Source organism: Calonectris borealis, chromosome 1 (genome assembly GCF_964195595.1).
Source record: "Calonectris borealis chromosome 1, bCalBor7.hap1.2, whole genome shotgun sequence".
Lineage (NCBI taxonomy): Eukaryota > Metazoa > Chordata > Aves > Procellariiformes > Procellariidae > Calonectris > Calonectris borealis.
In genome coordinates this window covers 101928706-101953151 of record NC_134312.1, presented here as the reverse complement: position 1 = coordinate 101953151, position 24446 = coordinate 101928706, and the positions used below count along the sequence as shown (strand labels likewise).

The 24446-nt window shown below is 35.9% G+C and overlaps 1 protein-coding gene across 3 annotated transcripts in view; it reads left to right on the top strand.

Annotated features, from left to right (window-relative positions):
• Positions 1-24446, top strand: part of DCAF6 (DDB1 and CUL4 associated factor 6) — a 91445-nt gene that overhangs the window by 24443 nt on the left and 42556 nt on the right. For 2 of the 3 annotated variants that reach the window (XM_075169611.1, XM_075169632.1), the window contains exons 4-11: positions 3931-4116; positions 9088-9201; positions 10253-10388; positions 12067-12281; positions 14636-14729; positions 17838-17957; positions 18195-18440; positions 23823-23990. In XM_075169611.1, coding sequence (XP_075025712.1) covers positions 3931-4116; positions 9088-9201; positions 10253-10388; positions 12067-12281; positions 14636-14729; positions 17838-17957; positions 18195-18440; positions 23823-23990 — 1279 coding nt within the window. The remainder of the gene's footprint in view (positions 1-3930; positions 4117-9087; positions 9202-10252; positions 10389-12066; positions 12282-14635; positions 14730-17837; positions 17958-18194; positions 18441-23822; positions 23991-24446) is intronic. The other variant, XM_075169621.1, reaches the window with a different exon arrangement.

The window sequence follows — 24446 nt, the reverse complement described above, 5'->3', positions numbered from 1 at the left end:
TTTTAATAGATGCAGCAATTTAAACTTTATGCTTTCATGGGATGATTTTGGTTTTTTTCCCCGTTGTGTACTACTGCTGCACTGAAGCCAAATGAGAAATATAGGAGATGTTTTGTTTTCTTATTTTTAACAGTCAGCTGAGTTTTTTTTTTAACATAACAGCAGAGCAGATAGGTTCTCCCCCCCAATATATGCAAATGCAATTATAAAACAGCAGGTACTAGCAAGAAGACTTAATAATCAGTGTTGTTCCTGAAATGTAGTGAAGATGCGATTTTTAATGACTGTTACGATTGTGTGAGCTTATTTTCTCTGGCTTGAGTAACAGAATCAATACAGAAAAAGGGAGCAAATTGGTATTGGTACCAGAACTCTACTGGAATTCTGTCATTTTGGCAGATGTCCTTATCACCGTATTTTCTGTTATGAGCTAGCTAGAATAGCAAAAATAGCCATCAATATAATCTTCTGTGTTAGTAAAATATCTAATTTAATAAGGAAGCATTTAATCTTATTTAACTCTTATTTACATGAGTTTTATGTAAGTCATTCCAGTTTGTGGTATGTATGGCCAGATGCAAATGTTAATTGTTACTATGTAATGTGTCTCAGAAGGAGAAATTTTTCTAAATATGTTTCTCAAGTTTGAATAGGTTATATGTTTATAGCGTTTGTGCATCTCAGGAGAAATGTGTTACTGTGATTTCTAATAGTAATTGCAAGTCTAAATCAAAAGGATGAGCACTTTATTATACTTTGGGATGGCTGAGAAGAATTCTTCTTGTGGATCTTTTCCTCCTCATTTTATTTGTTTTAGGCATCACATTACTGGGGGCGGAGAGCGGGGAGAGTTTGGATGGAGCTAAAGCTCTACCCGCTACACATATGGTACAAAAAGATGGGAATTCATGTATGTACCTCAGGTTGAGCATTCAGTTTTCAAAGCCTTTAAATGGAGCCTGAGACTTCTCTCAGCTAGTACCAGGGTGAAGACAGGATTCTTACAAGTAGTTAACATTCAGGATTTTTGAATCTTTAGCCTGGTTTGCCTTCTGGGAGAGAAAGGGTTCAGCTCACATGAGAAAGTGTTGGGGAGGCTTTGGAGGGTGCTTAGTGGGGCTGTAGGTCTACAGCTTTTCTAGAATCAGGATTGCTACTTTTCTCTTTAGGATGGGGTTCCATTAGGTTTGCTTTCCTTTACTTCTAAAGGGGGTTTGACCTCTTCAAAGGAAGTACTATTGAAAAGGCTGGATTGTAAATGATTCTGTGCTGAATATCTTGAATGGGAACCCTAAATTAACTACATCCTGAAAAGCTTAGTAACCCACTGATATTTGAGTTGCATTTGTTTCAACAGGCTTCTTTTCAAAAAGTAAGCCAGAGTGGAAATAAAACCTCTTTTAAAAAGTGGTGACTTTTTATTGTAAAGAGTTTCCATTTGGATACGGAACTTAAACATTTCAGATTTAAAGAAGACAACAGAGTAGCTGCCAGAAGTTTTACTTTCCTGGAGGAAAGTACTTATTGTTAGGGATGGAGCTTGTATGCAAGCTTCTGGGATCGCTACATGAATTGGTAATCCCGTCCCAAAGATTTAATCTGCGTTTTTAAGAGATGCAATTTGAATTCTTGAATTTGTTGCCTTTTCAGTTGATTTTCTGTGTAACGTATTACTTAAGCAATTGCGAAAGTTGTGAGGATGTCTGAATAACTACAGCTCGTCAAGTACTTTGAAGAACACCTGAAATTCTTTGTTCCCCCCTCCCCCTTTTCCTCGGTCGTTAAGTATTTGTAGCCTGTTACATGTTGGTAGTAAAATACTCCAATGGAGTAAGGTGGTGGTATTGTTTTACTCTGTGTAGCTAACGATAGGCTTTTGGGGGTTGGTTGTGTGTGTTACATTTTCTCATCTTTTTTGCTGTCTAGGCACCCGCAACTTCTTATGCCTCTTTCTCCTCTCTCTAAGGCAGTAGAATAACCAGAGTAGAAAAGGATGTACAGTGCAAGTCAAGAAGGGCATGGAAAATCTGCATATAATAAATGCTGTAGTACTTTAACACTTTTTATTGCAATACTGTGCAACGTAGGCAGGAAATTGAGGGGCAGGCAAGATGAGGTTAGGTCTGCCTGTGAGAAAACTCTTTCCTTTACTGAAAATGTGTAGCTGTATATATTTCTGAATGCTGTTTCACTTTACAGTGGAGGAGAGAAGAAAGGAGGGAAAGAAAAATTGAGTTTTTCCAAGTTTGAGGGCAGTCATCAAATGTAGATCACCATGTCTAAATTTAGATCTGCAGATAGGGAAAACTGAAGCAGAAGATTAGAATAAGTTAGCTATTGACTGCATGAAAAGCAAGGGCATTAGGTTGGGTTTTGTGAGAAAAAGGGGGAAAAGTAAGAAGCCTGTGTAATTTGGTGAGAGAAGGACCCTGACAGCAGAGCAAAGAGAAGTCATCTGCCTGATTATATTCTGTAATAGGGAGGAAGTGGTGGAGAACTGGCAAGGGGAAGCTAAGGTGGTAGAGAAGCCCCTAGTTGGTTATTTTGTTGTGGTGGTTTTTGTTGGGGTTTTTTGGGTGTTTTTTTTGTTGTTGTTGGTTTTGTTGGTTTTTTATTAGGGAAATCGAAAAGGTTTTCTTGTCAGGACAAAAATATTCCTTTCACAGTAGCAATAACGTAAAATCAGGGGTGGGATTGAGAGATGACATCTTTAACTGTCATCTGAACTAGGGTACCTTATGGACTTCTTGTTCTAAGTTGCTCCTTTGATACAGAGTTCCTCATTTCTTTTGAATGTCTAGGTTTTAATGTTTTCAGTAAAATGCAGAGATCTGGACAAATCTAAATGAAGAGGAAGATTTAATGAAACAAAATGAATGGATTATATCTCCCCATTTTGATAATTTTTTTTAAATACTAAGGCTTGTGTATCTTTCAGAATATGCAGGTACACTGTTAATCTTTTTTTGAGTGCATTGTTTAAAAGTTGTGAAATAGTACTTGTGAAATATGAGACATTAGCTATCACTGACAAAGCAACTTCATTTGCATAATGTTTTCTTTGATTAAGTTAATTGAGTGGAAATTTGGAAGTAATTTTCATACTGTAAACAACTTGGTAAGTATCTTTTTCCTAATAGTGGTAAAAATGCAGTTTGGTTTAAATGGGAGAAATAAGGTAAGAATAGAATGTTCAGTAGTGCACAGGAAAGCATATGGCGGGTTTTTTCAGTTTTGATAGACTAATAAGTATGTTAGGAAATACAAAGAATCATCACAAAGTGTTTTAAAACCAACTGTGATGGTGAAGTAAATTATATGCTTCTCTGCTGTACTGTAGATGAATGGCATTCATTGAGATTAAGTCAAGTCTTAGTTTATTGCCCTGTAATCATGTTCTTAAACATTTATTTATTTTTGACTGGTTTCAAAACATAAACTTCAGTTCTCTTTTTTAAAGTGAGTTTATTTGAAGAGTAGCATCAATTTTTAAAGTCTATAAAGTTGGTTTAGATTATAATGCCTTATTCTTTTGACCCACAATATTCCAGGTCTTCCAAATCTCTCCTCACTGACATGCTGGCTGGCTGCACTATCACCCTGGACTAATGTTTTACTTTGAGAAACCTGATGTGATATGTAACTAGCATTTTTAAAAACAAAAGGTGGCGTTTGCATTCCAGCCTTTCATTTTGCAGAATACTTCGTGCAAGTGCATAAGTTAATGTCTCTTTTGGAACCACTTTGTTCTTAGAAAAAATTTGGTGTAAAGACAGCTTCTCTGTCTTCTCTATTGTATTAAAATGTAGGTTACTGGTAGCCTGTACATAACCGATGTTTTATAGTACCAGAGACTGTGTTGTTTTCCCATTCTTTATTTGCTTTGAAAATATTCATCTGATACAGCCTTCATTTTTCTTTCTTCCTTAGGTTTTAACAACCATTCGCTCAGGACACAGGGCCAATATTTTTAGTGCAAAATTCTTACCGTGCACCAATGACAAACAGATTGTATCTTGTTCCGGAGATGGAGTCATTTTTTACACTAATGTTGAACAAGATGCGGAGACCAACAGACAATGCCAGTATACGTGCCACTATGGAACTACCTATGAGGTACCTCACAGAAGTATATGAGTAAAATACATATTTTCTTGTATTGTTGCCCAAGATTTTAACCAGACTGCTGAAAGCTTTATTTCAGTCAGAATTAAAGAACCTTCCTTCTAGCTTTTTTTAGTTTGTTTGTTTGTTTTTTTCTTAGAGTAGGCTTTAAAAGAGAAACATGTTGTCTGAATTAAACGGAGGACTTTCCAAAAGGTAGTGTCATTAAGACCACTTTCTTTGCAAATATAGTAGCTGAATACACCTTCACTGAAAGAATCCTCTGCAGAGCAAAACTGATTTAAATTGTGCTGTGAATTTCTTTCTGAAGTAGGTTGGGGGATGGGGGCAGTGGCTATGTTTTGCGTTTTTATTTTTATTCTCCCCTCCCCCAACTTTTCAGCAGTTTAATGCCTTTTTCACAATTTAAATCCTTCTAAGAAATGCTTATTTCAGCATGTGTGAATAACTTAATCTGAAAAATGGATTTACAGTTCTAGGTAATTTCTCTATTTTGTATTCTAGTTAACTCTTTATGTGTAAATTTAGAGCCAGTATTTTCAATCCTCCCTTGGAATTTTTGTTCCTATAAATAGGCAAGTGAAGAAGCAAAGTGTTACTTAAGTTAGGAAGATAATCAGAATTATTTATATATTTATTTATTTTAATCTGCTGCTTGTAAAACTTAACATAGAGAAAATACTGCTATTTTCTTCTAAGGTTATAAATGTGCCAGTTTTTTAAGTATGTTTTTAACACTACCACAGTACACACAGAGGGGAAAAAATCCCAAATCCATTGCTTTTTTAAAGATTTAGCTCAGATTTCACAGCAAGCTTTTAAATCTTTCTTTGTATGTTAAGTGAACAAAATAGTTTAAAATCTCTGTTAAAAACATCGGGGGGTGTGAAAAGATGTGTGAGAAAAGAAAATGGCTGAAGTACTGCCAGAATAAGTTTTTGATCATGTAGTAAAAGTATCCTTACAGTTGTAATTAGACATGTTCCATTAAAGGTTTTGTCAAAAACACTTCCTGTCTGCAGGGTAGCTTTGTAGGTCAGTTGAGCAAGCAACCTTGTGGTATTCACTCTGTTTCCAGGATTTGTGGTTTTGGTTTTGTTTTGCCTGGGTTTAATACGAGACTATATTTTCAGTTTTGCAAAATGTGATTCTGGATCCCAGGCTGGCATCATCTGCTTTTATTTTTGAGATTTGTTTTGATTGAGAAACTACTGTTTCCTTTGAATAGCGTGAGCCCTTACGGCCCCCAATCAGAAGCTTAAACTGCCTCAGTTCTCACTGAAGTTTACTATATATAGTAGTCTGTATCCTAGTCTGTGGATTCTGCACGTTGATTGGATGTTCTCTGTATCTCAGATAAAACCTGCCTTTTCATAAGAACGTCTGGAGACTGAGATGCTATTTCTTAAAGCTGAAATGTCATTGTTGAGGAGGGGGTCTCTCAGGTCGTTGCATTGTGGCTTCCTGGGGAAATAAGAGCCTCCCCTTGCTGGCAGGCTGCAAGCTTGAGGAGCAGCCAGTTACTGGCACCTGTGTTTCCTGCGTAGCTAGCTGGGAGTATTATGTAAAACATGTTTGAGCTTGAGAATAGGAGAATGGTTATGGATACTGTGCTGAGGAGATGTGTGAAGGTAGTGGTAGAAGTATCATTAGAGCAGTGAGTTTGGGTGCGTGAAGTTTGGGGTCATGGACTAGGCTGCTCAGAGTACTACAAATGAAAGAGTTGGTGGCAGCATGAAAGTCATCATGAGAAGTCACTGTGGTGGTCTTAAGTTTCCATCTGCCTGAGCTTGGGTTGACCAACAGTTTGATTGATTACATGAAGTGATTGACACCAGGTGGTGCTGCAAACCAATGATGAAACAGGGAAAATTCAATGAAAGTCGTTGCCAGTTGTGCTTGTGGGTCAGGAGTAGTAACGGAGGCTAGAACATAACACTTCTAACCTGTAATATGAGATGCTGGTTGTCTCTTGCAAGATGTTGTTGTCATCAGGAATGACGGTATGCACATTGCAAGCTACTAAACCAGATGATAAATATAAATTTGATAGGTACAACAAACTAAACTTGTCAAAACAGACAGTAGGAGTTTGAAAAATATCTTAGAGGAAATATGGAGAGCCCAACAATCTAACAAATCAAGATGCAAGTTTTATTGTTGTCCATATAGAATGAACTGAACAGTAACTAGTTGTACGGAATATAGTAAATTTCTTCAAAATCATTAGTTGAAGAGAGTATGGACATTTGACTGCTATATTGTACAGTCAAAATGGTGGTATTGGGGATGATTTTTATTCAGCAAATAATGTTAACAAGAGGGCATTATTGCTGTTTTGAATGACAGTAGTGTGATATCATTTTGGTTGTTTATACACAGCTAATGGAAGGAATCTCAAAATCCCTATATGACATTGACTATTTTAACAACTTTTTGAAGTTATTTTTCTTATCCTGTTTTGCACTGAGGTTTAACATATCTAAATTTGAGCTCTCTTCAAAAAGTCTTCGAAAAGATAGGCTTATAAAACATTTTGGGAGGTACCTTTTATAAAGACTATGAATTCTGTTACTGTGTCTTAAACCTGATATTTGAACATTAAATGCATATATTATTGTGTGGCATAGCAGACCTTTTTTTGAGCATTGGCATATGAAAGTATAATAGAGTAAATAGAAGGGTTTTTTCAGCAAATGGCTGAGATACAGCTTCAGCTTCTGACATAACGCAACTTTGTCACTGGGAGTTTTCTGGAGTGGGAAAATAATTTCAAAATATTGTGACGTTACTGCCCAGCTGTATGTAATCACATCATCATATTAAATATAGAACTTTGACTCATTGGATTCTCTAAATAACAAAAGCTAACATCATCTGCCCCTGAGGTACTAACTCTAAATTTGAATGTGGTTTGAATTTATACTGCGCTTTAAACTTGGAGTTTGTGGCAGTTCAAGACATTACAAAAACATCCATTGAAACAGAGGAATGTGGAAATTCGTGTAGATTGTTATGAACTGTGAGATAATTGGACAATTGTTTTTAAGTCTGGGATAGAATAGAGTAAGTAGAGTGGGAGAGAGAAGTTCTTGAACCATGTTTCTGGAGAATTTGTTGTTTATGCAAGGCCATTACAATTTTATTTTTACTCAGCCAAATGCTTTTCTTTATTGCCCTTCATGTTAATTGCATTTCAGAAGAGAATGTACTTTTTGGACAACTGTTACCTTCATATTTTCAATACAGCAACATGAACATATGGCTATATATTTTTAAAGTTAAATAGAAAATGATTTTTTAGTTAGTAAAAAAGGATTTTATGTATATAATTTGTACTTGTTGAACTTAAATATAGTAACAATGACTCTTAATTATTGGAGTCTGCACTTCTCAATTTCTCTATTTCAGTGCTTATAAAGTACTTAGTATGTTTTTAAACACCATGCATAAAAATTGGCATGTGCAAGTGGCATGTGCAAGTGGAGGTATGTACTGCACTATTACACGTATATTGTGGAATAGTATCAGTGTGAACAAAAATAAAATACAGCTACTAGAAACAAGAGCTTGCTGTGTTATACCATGTTCAGCAACATTCTTGGAACAAAGTAGATGTTTTCAATGAAAGCTCTGCATCGAAATACAGCAAAAATGCTGGAAGGATTTAGTGGATTGAAGAACAATTGCTGACTTTTATAACTACACTAATAAAATTAATCTGAGTGTGTAGTGAAAATCACTTTTTTCAATATGTTATACTAACATATTGAGGAATAATGGTCATAGCTCAGAAGTTCATTGTTCCATTGTTATTAAAACCTTGGCTTTGTTCTGTCAAACTACTTCTTTGTCAGCAGTAAGATTTGGCACAGCACACATTGTCTCAGTAATGTACTGAGCATCACAAGAAGAAACACTGAATCCTGCAAAGATTACCTTTGTAATCCCACTTTAGGTAGAGAGATTTACAGATATCCATATGTTACTTTTATTAAGAGTTTTGGGGGGGGAGGGGAGAATAAATCATCACATTAAAAGTGTTAAGGAATCACTCATTTGCTCTGTGTTGAGTTAGTGTATCACAGTATTACTGATTTTTGTAGCTTTATACATTTCTATGAAGTTACTGATAGTAGTAGTAGGCAGGAAAAGAAAAATACTGCTAGTTTCTACAACAGTCTGTTTTGTATTTAAGGGATAGCGTGTAAAACCATGACGTTTCATGTGTGTTCATTGACCTGTGGAATTCAGCTTTAACGTTATGTTTGCTTGCCTTTTTATTTTGTCTTAATGAGGCCTTCCTGAGTGAAGCCATACATGTGAGACTCCATCTGAGTCTTCCCTAGTTTGAGTAGGGCTGAGGTCAGGAAAATGGTGCAATACAGTGCTCTCTTAAAAAGTAAAAAAAAAAAAAAAAAAAATGCAGTGAGGGGGTAGGTTAGTAACAGTCTTTAACACATAGTTGCTTCAGGGGACTACTTTGAATGTAAAGGAATGATGGCCCAATGGGAATAAAAGCCATCTGGTATTTTCATGTCATTCAGACTTCTGAGGGTTTTGTTTGTTACTCTCTTCTATTACTTGGTAGAGAATAAACTGAGCTTCTGTTGAATTATTGCAGCAAATTGATTACTTATCTGAAAACTGACTGCAGTAAATGTATGTTGCTTATTAAAAGATAATAGAAATAACTGTAAGCTTTGACCTATAAATATTTAATCTTGTGTGACATTCTACAGTTTGTTTTAACTTCAGTAGTTCAAACCTTTTCTTGAAAATGAAGAAACATCAGCAGTTTTTCAGTTTTCCTCTTTATTTCAATAGAAAGTTTGACTTGAGTCATAATTGCTTCAGTCTTTACTGCTGCTCTCAAAATGTTGATGCTTTTATTTTCAAATTAATGGTATTTCTGGAAGTATTAACTCTTTTTTTTTTTTTTTTTTTTTAATTTTTGAGCAGATTATGACAGTACCAAATGATCCCTATACTTTCCTCTCTTGTGGTGAAGATGGCACTGTAAGATGGTTTGATACTCGAATCAAAACAAGTTGCACAAAGGAAGATTGTAAAGATGTAAGAGTGAAATCTTTTAATAAAGATGACCTAAATGTAGAGCTGTACACCATACAAACATAGGATATGAATTCTGGTAAGGCTTTTAGTAATAATAGATTTCAGGGTCGTTGGTGGAGATGACAACATGTTTCCCAAGAAACAAAAAAAGTTTGGGGAGTCTTTTTTCTTTCTCTTTTTTTTTTTTTTTTCTAATTTATTTTATTTTAATATCTCCTTTGGCATTTTTTAGTTTATGAACTTTGGTGTGAGGCTTCAGATATGGTAGAAAAGATTCTATCTTGAAATTGAATCTCTTGGTCTGGTTTACATTAGTTACTATAGAGTGCAGAGTTGGAGGCAAAAAATGAGGCTTGAAAATCATCTGCAGTCTTGTGTTCTTGAGCATCCTTTGTCCCTCTGTAAGAAAAGATTTGGTAATGAATTATACTAGATCAAATTAGTCACTGGTATTACTCCCTACAAGGTAAAGTATTGGTGGTGTCCACTGTGTTTGGATTTCAGAAACAGTTTTAATATTGAATTGGAGAAAAACTGACACCAAAGTGTGTATTACTACTCTCGATTTAATTTTATTCTGCTTTGTGCATATTTACCAGTTCTAGGGGTTTCTTTCTTTCTTTTCATCTATCCAATTATCTGCCTGTAGATTAAATCTATTCTGATCCTTTAAATTAATTTAGACTGTTTCTGTGTATTTGGTACTCTTCTTCTGACTCAACAGTTATCTATATCTCCATAGGAAAATCCAAGGTGCAAGCTAGTTTATAAATCTGTAGTTGTTAATGTTTATCTATTATTAGATGTTTGTTCTTGTGGTTTGTTTTGGTTTGTTTGTTTTCTTTTTTAGTTGATCTCATCCTATATTTCTTTCTCTGATAGTTTTCCTTTTCTGCAGTGGCTTTTCTGCTTGGCATATTTACAATCTATCTTCACAGGCCAGACTTAGTTTTCTCAAAACCTCCTTGACTGATGGGCCTGTGTCCTGAAGTATATTATACTTCAAATGTTCAGAGCTGTTATTTGAATGCTGTATTTTTGTTTGTTCCAGGATATTTTAATAAACTGTCGGCGTGCTGCCACTTCTGTTGCTATCTGTCCACCGATCCCATACTATCTTGCTGTGGGTTGTTCTGATAGCTCAGTGAGAATATATGATCGGCGAATGCTTGGTACAAGAGCAACAGGTAGAAACCATACCTTACAGTAAGCTTTTCTAACCATTTGCAGTTCCAATTTCAGGTTCTGTTTTTTCAAAATAGATGGTGAATGACTGAAGTGTAATACTGAACGAAGTATAGCTTTATTCTCTGAGAACTATGCTTTGTAATAATAGAGTCATTTCACTCTAATATTTGCTCATATAGAAATCTTCAAGTAAGTAAACTTAATCTCTTCATCCATCTCAGAATACATTGTATACTGAATGCAGAAAAAGACATTTTGTAATATCTCTTCGTTTGTCTTGAAACTTGTGATTCCAAGATTCCAAAAAACTAGTGATTGCAGCCTGCCGTGGTCCACCTGAATTTTAATTAAGTTCTTATCTTCTTGTACTCTGCCGTGCTGGAATGTGTTGCTTCTTATGGGAAGCGATCTTATGAAGTCTATAATATCAAGCAATATGCTTACCTTTGCAGTAGTTGTTGCTATATCTAACATAATTTCACTGAAAAGCTACAAATTATTCAGTTGAAAGCTAGCATGCTTCAGATGCTTACCTAACGATTTTATAAAAAAATTTCAGGTGACAAGCAAAAGTGCGTTATGTATGATCAGTGTTTGTTTTGGACACATATGAATTAGTATACATAGCTGTGCATACACATTCATGTAAGTAATCAGTGTCACAAAATCTGTCATTTCTTGCAGCATTTTCCTGTTGATGATTGTGATGGAAGAGAAAGGAAACAGTAAAGATCACTCAAAAAACATACAAATACGCCTCTCATCAGGCTAATGTTCTTATAAGATCTCTCCCTTTCATCACAGTCGTCAGCAAAATTCTGTGAGAACTACCTGAAGAGCAAATTCTGGGGGGTTGATTAAGAGGCACTATGTACCTGCTCTTGTATTGTAACAATACAGGAATAAGATGAATTCAGGTATGCCAGTCTACAGAGTAAAGGAGAGAAAAGACAAAATTTTGAAGATTTGTAATTTTTCTGGATATATTGGTATAGTGTTCTGTTGTTTTGTTTTGGGAGTTTTTGGGGTTGTGTGTTTCTTTTTTTTTAAAGAGGTGAAGTATTCTATGACTACTGAGCAAACTAGTAGTTCTTGAGTTGTAGAATTGCACTTGTAATTCTAGAATTTAAGATTGTTTAGGTGAGTGGAATGGAGATGAGTTGTCAAGGAAGCATGATATACAATGTATTGTATAGTTCTGCAGTTTCAAAGTGACAGTATTATTATGTCTCGAAGAAAAACTAGTATTTTGTAAAACATTTTGGGTAGAAAAGAGGAGATATATGTCCTGAATTTTCAAAGTTTCATATAACGATTTCCTTTCTAATTTGTGTGTAGATACAGATTTGCATTATTATTGTGTAAATGTTCTTAGGTTCCAAAATTTCCATTTGTGCTACATTTGACAGATAGTGTGTGTGAGTTTTCATGTTTTCTTTTTACAATGTACGTAGTGTTTGTAAACAAACATATAAAATACTAGTAAGATCTCATATGTCACTATTCAGATCCAATTTAATGCAGAAGCTACAGGATACTTAGCCTTTTTCTGATCATCTTTTGTTGGATGTTAAATAAGGAGTATATTGAAGTTGTTGAAAATTTGCAATAGTAAATGTGTCATTTCTTTCTCTCTTTCTCTTACCCCCCCTACCCTTTTTTTTTTTAATAATATAGGGAATTATGCTGGTAGGGGCACTGTTGGAATGGTGGCACGTTTTGTTCCTCCTCATCTCAATAACAAATCCTGCAGAGTAACGTCTCTATGTTATAGTGAAGATGGTCAAGAGATCCTTGTTAGCTACTCTTCGGATTACATATACTTGTTTGATCCCAAGGATGACACAGCACGAGAACTTAAAGTTCCTTCTGCTGAAGAGAGACGGGAGGAGGCAAGTGATTAAGATAACCTGTTTCCACGTTTTATATTTTTTTTTCCTTGTGGCACACTTGTATCTGTTGTATTTCCCTTTTAATTAATCTTAAATTAATGTTGCTGTTCATAGACTGAGATGTGACAAGTAGATTGTTACAAAATTTGCATATTTACAATATATTTATTTATTTATACATTTACAATATTTTGTCACTCTGGTTTTCTTTCTTGTCTGGTTTCCCTCTCCTAAAGATGAGAAGGCATCTACGTGAATCTTGGGTTATATGACCAGCAAGGGTGGCAGGTCACTCTTGTAATTGAGGTGTATTCTGAGTCGAAATTTTCTGATCAATATAAAACAAATCTCTTTAACTGCAGTGAAGTTATATACGTTTCTCCCGCTCCCCCTGCACTCCCCTCGCCATGCACTGATTTTTCTCTGGCATTATGCTCACCCTTTCACAAGCTCTTCTGTATCCCGAGTTCATTACCGTTAGTCTGAGGCAGGGACCTTAAGGGAGTTTACAATGAGTTGTCAGCATCCTGCTGTCTTCACCCGGAGGATGAGTGTGATGATAATGGTGGTGATTTTTTCCTCCTCTTTGCTGGGAGAAGCATGATGTTGATATTTCTTCCTTCTTTTTCTTAGAATCTGCTTGGAGGCCATTTTTATACGTTTTTCAACACGTTTTACATGATGTGTTTTCTTTATTAGACGGCCAATATGGCATGTTTTTGCTTTTAAATGCTTGTTCTTTGTCCTTGTTGTTGTCCCTGAAACAGTTGTTGCTTGGGTCCAACCTTTACAGTCCAGTTAACAGCCACAGGTGAGTTGCTGAGAAGGTGTCTCTGGTATCCTCCTGTGTCCACACCTGCAGGACATCTGCTGTCAGCCTGTGCCTGTACTACTTTATGCTGCATCAGTATCCTGTGGTCATAGGTGGTTCTTACTTGCACAGTTTAGCTAGCTGGCGTTCCTGTATATGTCAAAACTGTTAACAAGAGGTTGTACACCACACATCTACGCAAATCTAAGCAAAACTAAAGCAAATTAGGTGATAATCACCTGGTCACTAGACAATTGCTGTTGCAGCTAAATGAGCTAAAATACTGCTCCAAGCAAGTGAAGTCCAGACAAAGCCTGACTAGTGTGAGGCTTGTGTTGTTAGCTTCATATTAAGCCTATGGCCTGTTACTAGCAATGACCATGCTGTATTTACTGGGCTACAGGCTGCTATTACTAGTACACATATTGTTGATCAGAAGGGGGTGTAGGACTGAGGAATAATGTCCAGCTGAGTTATACTCAGGCAGGAGAAAGCAAAGAGGAACCCAGAAAAATTGTGAGGCACAAATGGTTCTGCGCTTCTCCTTTTCTTCTGTGTAATGTTAATCTGATGTGAAGTAATTTGGTGGAGAATTGACTGCCCGGTTACTATAGAGAGAGAAGATTGTGACCACCTGTTAATAACAGATCCTATGTATTCTTTTCTTTTGTAGGCACAGAATATGTCCTGTAATCTCTTCTTGCCGGATGATTTTCCTTAAATGCTATTTTTATTTCAGCCTGGCTTTAAGTTGTATAGAGTAGAAGGAATGTAAAGCTTTCTTCCTGAATCTGCTGGCTCCTGAAAGTTAACGCTTTAATATGATTTCACCACAGGGGTTTTGCATTTAATTTAAAATTGTCAGCAACTATTCACTTTTTTTTTTTAAGCCAGAAATATCCAGCCAATGCCCTTAATTTCAAACTCTGAACTGCCTTTCTGAATGTTCAAAGCACTAGCTGTTTCTCTTCAAGTAACACTATGTGTATATACTTGTTTTATACTTCCTGCTCCAAAAAAAACCTGTTATAAAAATTAAAAAAAACCCACAAGTTAAAAAATAAATTGAAGCTTATTTTCATAAAATTTCTTTGTTTTGTTAATGTCTGATTGTTTTTTCCTTTTGCTTAATTTCAAATCCACATTTCATTAAACTGAAGCTGCCATGTAGTTTTTAACACAAAGAGGTGAATATTTTTGCAGAATTTGGGCTGAATTCTGGAAAACCTTAATTATTATTGTTTAGTATGGAAAACCTCAATTAACATGGTAAAATTAGTATTGCATAAAAGAAAAGCTGCATTAGTTCTGAGAGTCATTGATTTAGACTGTTGAAGTAGCTAAAACTCTTGCATTCTATTGATACAGTGTTGCGCTTATTCATAGCTGATCTGAACATATGGCTGGCATTCCATTTTTTTTGTGACAGATACAAATATATGTAACTTAGGAAAATGGAGATACTGCATTTATATTTAGACTTAAAATTATGTACTATCCAACATAAATAGCTTTGTAATGCCTTTCTCTTCCCCCCCCCCAGTTACGGCAACCTCCTGTTAAACGTTTGCGGCTGAGAGGGGATTGGTCAGATACTGGACCAAGAGCAAGGCCTGAGAGTGAACGAGAAAGAGATGGTAAAGTGTTTGCAGTTGGAGGGGGATTGTTGTCTTTGCTTGTGTGTTTTGTTCTGGTTGGTTTTTTGTTGTGGGTTTTTTTTGTTTGTTTGGTTTGTTTTGGGTTTTATTTTCCAATTTTTCTTAAGTATTCCTGAAATATGTAAGTGCTTCAGATTAAACTGTCCATGTTTTAAGAATCAGCTAGGTCGTAAGATGGTTTTCTTAGAATTTACCACAGAACTGCTATTCTACAGTGATTTTTAAAAATGTCTAAATTGCAAATATTCTTACCAGAAAAATTATGTTGCTTCAGTTAGTATAATGTAAATCAAGTGGAGCTTACTTCATTGTCATTGGTCATGTAGTAACACAAATATGTATTTCCCTTTTTGTAGTCAAGCCTCATATGCATCAAAGTTACAAATGAAATGGTCTGTAATGGTTACATTAGGGGACTGGAATTCAAAGCAATAGGATTCTAGTATTATATCTTTCACTTTTTTATAAAACACATGTAGTGACTAAATTTTTACACTTATATTTTCATGTTTGTAATGTATTACTCAATTACTTGAGGTTTCAGTAGATAGAACATTTCCAAAGCTATGCTTTAGGGTCAGAAAATGGGATAGCAAAGCAGGGCAGAGGATGCTTTGTCACTCATCTTACTCTTCATCTAATGATGTGTTTCTGTTTAAATCTGACACGTTGTGGGGGTACAAGTATTTGTTCTAGTCTCCCTTTTCTGCCTACCGTTTCCCTTTCCAGATTTTCTGTGTTGGTTTTCTCATCTTCCTGATTCCCCAAACTAGAATTGAAGTGTCTAGCTGTATCAGACTAATAGTCCATGTAAAGTAGGATTCTGTATCTGACCCAGGCAATAGGAGATGCTGTTTAGGGAGAGAACATGAGCTGTCCTTTTACCTTAGTCTGTCGCCTTTGTTGCTCCACCAGTATTTGGAATTACTGGATTAGAAACGTTAGAGGGTACGTTCCCATCTGTTCCTTTAGAATCTGCGTATGGTTCTATTGCCTGAGAGTTTCTGTAATCCTTTTTTTTGAACCTGTTGATAATATTTTCTATGGCAAAAAATTCCAGAAGTTCAGTGCCCACTGTGTAAAGGAATACTTTCTTTCCTTTCTTTTAAACTGCTCTCTTAATTTCATCATGTGCCACCTTATTCTAATATCACAGGGTTTGATTATTAACAGTTTTACATTCTGCTTACTTGATGCTTTCATTCCACAGACCTTATTTGTATACCTGCTCATATTAGGGACACTTTTGCTATAATTTTTGTTGCAGGTTTTTCCCATCCAAATTAGTTGCAGCTTTGCCTTTGCACAGTTACTTTTTATCTAAATTCTTTTTCAGTGAAGTATCTTCAGTGTACTTCTAGCTGTCATTTCCCCATAATATCAAGTAAATCTGCTGGGGAGAAAATAAAGCCTGAGAAAAGGACTCCTCCAGTATAGACATTGGCTAGATTTTTATTTTCTCAAAACAAAGCTTCAGTATCTTTACTGTGCATTATTTGATACAACTGTATAGCAACTGAGAGAGAATAGCTATACTGCATTAGTTAGGCACGTGGTGACCGATGACATACTTTTCTGTTAACTGTTCATTGTCCTCTCCTCCCGTCATTAACCACCTTTTTTCTGTTCTCTTCAGCTGTTGCATCCTACTTTTTGTGTCTTAAGCTTCTGAGGTCAGAGCTCCCCTGCCTGGGGTACAGGAAGGGGATGAGGGGTCCCAGGGGAGTGTCGGAGACCTGCAGTGTGGAAGTGAGGATAGACAAAGGCATTGGGGTCAGATTGAGAGGCATTGTTTTTTGTGGGGGGTGGGTTGGTGTGTTCCCCCTCCCTTCTCTGTTCCCAACAATGTCTTCTAAACTCAAGCAAATGATCTAAAAGCAAGGTCTAATCATGATATATTCAACCTATATCCTCTCAGTGGAGATTATATACAGTCCTGAAAGATAATCAGTTGCTCCAGATATTTTATTGGTCTTTCAGCTTTTATAACATTGGTGCGGGTAGCAGCACTGATCTTTGAGAGGCATATTCTCACTGTACATGTTCTTCCCAAGTACGTTCCAGAATCTTTCAGTGTTAGCTTTTGTATGCAGGGCATTAAAGTATTTTTCACATATGTATTTTGATAAGTAATTGTACTTCACAAGGATTCTATTTCTTAAGGTCTTCAATTACAAAACTTTTCCAAACGTTGGTTAAACACTGCATACTTCAAAAGTGGCTAAGGGGCAAGCAGAAGCTCTTACTTCAGTATGAGTGGAACGGTCTAGTCCAGTGGAATGGTCTTCTATTGGAAGATGCCAATGTGTTTAAAACAAACAAACAAGCAAACGAACCCCCAAAAAACCCAACCAAAACAGAATACCACGTTTCACAGAATACAAAAAACACTTAAAAATTCAAATATTCTATTTCAGCCCTTTACAAATGGAGTTTTTCCTATCTTCTCTCTTGAAACAAATTTTGCTTCATATGTAATAAAACCAGAAACAAAATGAGGAGAAAATGTTTTGAGTTATGTTGAAAGAAAGTATGTCAAAGATTTTGCTGCTTGAGAGTTTTTGCAATCCTGACACTTGATCCAAAATGTGAAAATGAAAAAACCCTAAAAGAACTCTGCTGTTGTATTAAATTGTGCTTATGAGCAAAATCTAAGTCATGAAGAAGTCTTCTGGAAATGTTAAAAACATCACGTGCTAATTTTATGCTAGTCTTTTTGCGCTCTCATTGTTTAATGATAAAATCATTTATTTTATAACTAGCTGGAAAAACATAAAAATGTAGGCCTTCTTAACTTATTTAAACAGCATTTAAAACTGAATGACATAAATTTCACAATGTCATGTGTACAAAAGCTCCAGGTAATTGTAAAACAGAAAAGGAGGAAGGACAGTTGGTTTTTGTGTGGTGCCGTGTTCAGCTGGCAATTCTTGCTGGACTGTTGTGCTGAAAAAAGGAGATGGTTCAGGGGATTACTAGTTACATAGCTTACAGTGCAGGGATTTTTTTATGGAAGAAGAAATGGGGGGAAAAAATGAACGCTTTTGTAAACTTGTAGATAAAACTTTCGCATTATTTGTTTTACAGGGGAGCAAAGTCCTAATGTGTCTCTAATGCAGAGGATGTCAGACATGCTGTCAAGATGGTTTGAAGAAGCTAGCGAAGTTGCACAAAGCAATCGAGGACGAGGAAGATCACGGTCCAGAGGTGATTTCCTTCTTTTCAGTAATAATAATTACAACAGAAAGTATGTTTATACTGGATGTACAGGCCTTGAATATCAGCCTTTCTGAGGTGTAAACTAAAAAATTTTTAGTGCACTCTGAAGAACTGAGCACACTTGTTTGCCATATGAATGGTAATGCAAAGGGATCTTTAGAGACAGAGTAAGTTTACCTTTGGGCTCTTGTTTTTCTTGCCTTTTTTTATTATTTTTAATCAAAGGTGGGACTAATCGGGCAGATGCTCCTGCTACTAATAACGTGCCACCTAGTGCAGAATCAGAAACTGCAATGGAAGTAGATGGTTCTGAACAACTTCCATCATCTTCCTCTTCTACAATGTCAGCCCAAGCTCCTTCAACATCATCTTCAACAGAAAGTCCTCCTTCAACTTCATTGTTGTCCTCTCCTGATAACGAACAAAGGCCTTCTTTAGGGGCCTCAGCTCAACCTGTGCTCCATCAGTCTGGTGAGAAGAAATCCATCTTGTCATTGTTTATGAAAAATGCTTTCAATAAGAAACAATTTTATTTTAGGATATTTTGGGTAATTGATCTCAATCTTTCTCTCTTTTCTTTCTTGCACATCCTTAATGAGACTAGGTATTTTATAGTTACCAAATGACTGCAGCTGTGCTTTACAGAACGAGTAAAACCATCAACTGTATACATTTGTCTGAAGAAGGAATCTCAAAGGGGATAACCAGTATTGTCTTTTGAAGTAGAAAGAAAAAAATACTGCTTGTTTTTTCTAAACTTACTGTTCTCTTCATGGAGTATAAGTAACATCATGCCTTCTTCAATTGTGATTTGGCTATAGCAGCATCAGTGCAATGAATAGCATAACCCATGCCTGTTATAAGGAAGTAGAGAATGTCTCCTTCAGTAGAATCTACATCCTCAACATTTCAGAGTCAGCAATGTTATTTTTTTGCTTCTCAAAAGTATCTGGATAGACAGGGCTCACCTTGCATGATATTCCATTACTGGTAAATAAATTATACTATATATTGATTTTTTTAAGTTTGTATATCTTGAAGAAACTCATCTGTATTTAATACAGACTTACATTCTTATTGTGGGAAAAAGAAGAAAGTATATTCCACTGTCAATGTCAGAAGCGTATTTGGGTAGTAAAAGAGCACCTTATGCTTTGACTTGTCCTTTTCCATCTCTATGCAGGAAAAAATGCCACAGCCTTTAGACTTAAATATTTGCACAAGAGTTTATTTTTACTTTTTTAAGTGAGTTTCTAGGCCTCACAGTTGTAGTGGAAAGGCTGACGTGATCCAAAACACCTATAGGTTCAGGCTTGATTATTTTAAAATCCCGTGTTTTTTGTATAAATTCACCTTTTGTCTTGTACCAATTCTGTTGTAAAAAATCAAGGTCTTTGTCATTGGAAAAGATGACTGATAGCATCTTCAGGCCCTAAATTGGATGTTCTGGAGTGAAGGAGAGATGGGGATTTCCCAGGGAAAAGTGTGCCATTCAGTGTACTCTGGCTGCTGCAGCCAAAATCCTTGGGACAGGTGAGAAATGATTAGGTATCTGGTATCTGAAAGACAGGGAAGCTAAGGACATAAGTTGAGATTCATTAAATGTATCATTCTTGCCCTTTCAAACCTTGCAGCTAGTCTGATACGTATTTAGAGGAAATAAACAGTGAGCAGAAGTATGACAATACACACCATCTGGATACTATTTCTAAAATAAGTGAATGCTAGAAAATGTATTTAGTAGCAGAGACTTTTAGTCACCTATGTTTTTTTATTAGTATTGGTGTCAACTTGCTGCAATCTCAAGTTTTTCACAATACACACACAAAAAATTGATTAAGGAGTCTGCTCTAATTTTGTGTAACCCAATTTAGCTGCCAGTATCTTTGGTAGAGAAGGATAGCCATCAAAGAACACACATACCATTACCAAGGGATTATTTTTATTTATTTATTTTTTAAAGTATATGATATATTCTGGAGCTTACACTGGCCAGGGGAGCATGTCCCATATTAAAAATAATTGCTTCAAGCTATGTCATTGAAACTTTGTGGGTTGCATAATGATAATGCACTAGAGAGCATTTCTGGAATTATGATGCATTTTCTATCCTGCATTTTAAAGAATGCATGCTGACTAGAAAAAGTGTTTTCCTCTTTTTCTCTGAATCTGTCTGAATTTCTAAGTAAAAGTTTACTCTGCTAGCATGAAGCTGAAGTTGTTATTTCTTAATCCAGCTCTTTTCTAAGAGCATTTCCTCTTTCCCAGTGTTATTTCAGACTTAAGACTCTCCATATATGCAGTTTGGAAAGGGGTAGGGTAGTGGTGGTTGTTTTTTTGGCAGACAGTGGATATTTTCAATTTACTGTATAACGTTTAATAGGTTCTTTGACTATATCTAAACAGGGTGTCAGATTGGCTGGTGATTCTTTTAAAAAAAAAAAGTCACCATCAGTTCCTCCCCCAACTCCAAACCCACAGAAACAAACAAACAAAGCTTTATCTGGTATTCTTTATTGCTGTATGCAGATTTTAGTGTTAGGACCAGGTATCCTCTTTAAATTGTGTACAGGACTCCTGCAGGAGTAAACTTAATAGTACTATATGTTTGCACACCTAGTAAGCATCTTGTCTAGTTTGCACTGCTTTTAAAACACTTAAATTACTGTAAAACAAGTCTTTGGGTAACACGGGTGAGTTCTGGGAGAGGGGAAGCTCTTGGGCAGAGGGAGCAGGTCATGGCAGAGCAGTAGCAGCGGGTTTATGAATGGGTAGGCTTGAATGTGAATTTCCATTTTGCAGTGTTTGTATACTTACGTAACCCATGACAGGGCTCAGTTATGAGATTTGATTTACTCACAGTCTCTAGTCTATAAATGCAAAAACACTGCACTCTGCATCAAGAACAGGATTCCCTAAGTTTGTTTAGCTGCATTTAGAGGTGAATACAACTTGCTGCTTTTTGGGGTGACAGGATAGGGAAAGTGATAATAGGAAGAGTAGTTTAAATACAGCGGGGTTGAGTAGGAAGACCAGATAGAAGTGTGATGTAAAAGATGGCTGACTCAGGAAGCATTTTGGAAAAAGGAAGAAGGAAAGCTAGAGGCTTTCAGCCATCATTTTGTGTAAAGTGGTGGCAGATGTAAGTTTGAATAGTGTAGCAAGGAGTTAGCAAATGAAGAATATGTTTTCGGGTAATGATTTACTTAGAATTGGAGCATGAATTCATGCTACAGAATGGAACAGGCTTATAAACAGCTTTCCATAAATCATTTCTACGGATTTCTGTACTGAACACAAGCGCTGGTGGTAATCCTGTCTTTGAAATAGCGATACCTTTGCATGTGTATTATAATTCACATATATTTTTGGTACGGTGTTCCAGAAAATATGCTATGTGGTGAGCATTTGAGCTTCTACATCCGAATTACGTACTTCATCTCTTAATGTTTTACAAAAGTACATGTTCAAAATAGAGTCAGTACAAAAATGGGTCAGTGCTGGAACTTGTTTGGATAAGTCTCTATCAGAATATATATTCTAGAATAATACAGTTGGAACATTTGAGTAAGTTGCAAATAATGAACAAGATCTGTGCAAAATCTCAGTAGCCTGTTCTTGTCAGTACGTTTGAATAATTTTTTTTTTTTTTTATAATGTGACAGAACAATTGCTGGAGATTTTCATGCTTATCACTAAGGAAAAAAAAAAAAAAAAATTTATTTTCTTGCCCTCCTTGGCCCATTCAGTGGAAACCATTAATTCATTTTTTACATTAGTTTTAAGATGCCGTATTTTTAAACCATGAATAAACATCAGATAGAACAAACTGTAAAATATAATAATGCTTTTTTCCCCCTAAATAATATTCCACATATACATTGGTACCATTGGGAGGGAGGGTAGGGGACAATTGACTAGTTAGGATGAAGCTTAATCTTAATATGTGTTCTGATATAAGGTAACTTTTGCTTTTAAATTTTGAATGGGAAAGTGGCAATAGCTGTTGGGTTTTTTTTTTCCATTTCTATTTCCTCACTCCATTTGCTGGCAAAATAAACATTTGCTTAGAGATTCTGAAATGTGTTAAAACGTGTTGTCATTGAACATATTCAGGATAGGAGTTCTCTCTTTACATTTTGAATTGTAATTCTTGTTACATCTTAAATTGTAACTGTCTCTGGACTGAATGGAACTGAATCAGCAGCAAGTCTGAAAACTGCAATTTTAGACATCATTGAAATTTCCTTAAAAGCATTTTCTAGACTGTTTGGAGTTATAATTTCCATAAATGTCTATGGCACATGAAAACTTTTCATAGCAAATCTCTTTGATGCCATATTCCTTTTAGGAAGTATATATTTTTCCTTCTTGTTATACCTCATCAGCCATAAACTGGCAGGATGTATTTTCCAGAAGTGGTATTAGACTGAGGACATTAGAGCTCATGACTATTCAGTATTAACTGGTGCCTGCCTCTTATTTTTGAATGATTTGGATTCTGTCTTTGGGTTTCTTTCTTTTTATGAAAGAAAATTTAAAATTTTCTTGCTTCACTGAGTGAATAAGAGTTACAGAATATTTGTAAAGCTTTTGCTTGGATGAAAAGTGTGCCAATGTAATGCTCTCTAGTATTTTAACATTTCATAGTACTGATTTTTTTTTTCTTTGCAGATTTCCTCACATCTACAAAATACTCTAGAGTCCCCTTGATATAAATACTTTCAGGATAGGTCTAGGCTAGCAGTTTATAGCAGAACTAGCAAGAGCATTTGATGTGAATATTTGAGTCTGCATTAGCTTCTCTACCTTCTCTACCTGTATTTTAGAGGAGAGTAGTTCAGCAGTGGTTCAGGTCAGTGTTGTGCTTCAGCTATTGCCAATAAAGACACAGTCTGTGTTGTAGAAAGAGAAGTGCTTTACAACACTATACAGTATTTGTGTAAGTGGAGGAAATCTGCAAAGAGCATGGGAAGAATAAAAAATTACTTGGACACCTAGTTTTATAGCAGTTTGCAAAAAATACTGATAATCAGATAGTAGAGTGGTACATGCCAAAACGGTATAACTGACAAATGAATAAAGACAAAATGATGAAAACAGTGAAGTCTCTAAAGATGGAACTGAAAGAATAATCTGTTAACAGAATGATACTAAGAATTGTTTATGATCCAATAAATTAATTCCTCTGTAGGGCCACTTAACAATGTTTTCAAACTTTGAATCCTCACCCACTGGGAATGTCTGAGATAAAAAATGAGTTCATAGTAAGGTGTATTTTTTGGTTAGATGCTGCCACCTATTTCCATAGTCCCAGTTTACTTTTTTCACAGGTTTGTTTTGATCAAAATTGTACTTTTTTTTTTTTTTCACATCAGGAAGCTATCACATTCATTTTGAAAACTTACCTGTAGACCACAGTTGCATAATTTTACACCACGAATATTCTCATTTGTTATGTGTGTTAGGAACATGAAAATGAATACTTCTGTTGTTTGCTTCATTTTGAATCAGTCAGGATCTATCTATTTTCGTTAAATAATTCTTTGTTAAATGGTTTAAGTGTTGGAGATGGGGAGGGGGGTGTATTGTATGACGTGAGTCCTGAACTTTTAAGTCCTGTGATTCACGCATTTAGGAAGAGAAAAACAATTTCAATATTTTATTTTATAATTTCTGGATGTTAGTAAATGATTTACATCATTTTTTTCACGGTAATTACACTTAGTATCTGTTGCTTCTCTCTTTGGTCAGTCCCCCCACCCCTCCTCCCTGTTCTGTATATTGTATGTTCAATGCTTCTTTCTTTTACATACTTTTTTTTTTTCCCCCCTTCCCCTCCCTGTTTGTCAGAGTTAATGGGACCTGAGTTAGCTATAATCCGTAGGGGTCTACAGCGACTGAGGCTTAAGAAGGCAGAACAACAGAGACAGCGAGAGCTAGCTGAGGGTTCAGCGCCACAGTCATCCTCCTCTGAACGGTCCTCCTCTAAGGGCTCCTCACAGGACCCTCAGGCATCAGGTTGTCATTTGTCAAGGTTTCTTAAGCAGCTAACGTAGTTATAGTTTGTGCTGCTGTTGTTTGCTGAGATGCTTCTCTTCCAGAACAAGACAGTTAACGCATTTGCTGCTTGTCTTACCTTGCATGTGGTGGTGTTTATCATCACATGGTTAGGGACAGAGTAATATTGACAGTTTTCATTTATCTAACATGATTGGGTTATATAGCTAAATAATACTAAATGGAGAAGGTTTCCTAGGTGCATGGTATCAGATATATGCAATATTTGTTAGAGCAGTCGAGCAAGAAATTGCTGTATCCTGAATAGACTAAGGTACTTACTCCCTTGAAATTGCATTTTGGTGTTAATTGTATCCGATAGTAACATTTAAAACTTAGCTTTGGTTTAAAGCTAATATGTTCTAAATCAGGGTAACGATTCAGTAAAACAGAATTTTGGCACTCTTAAATGCTATG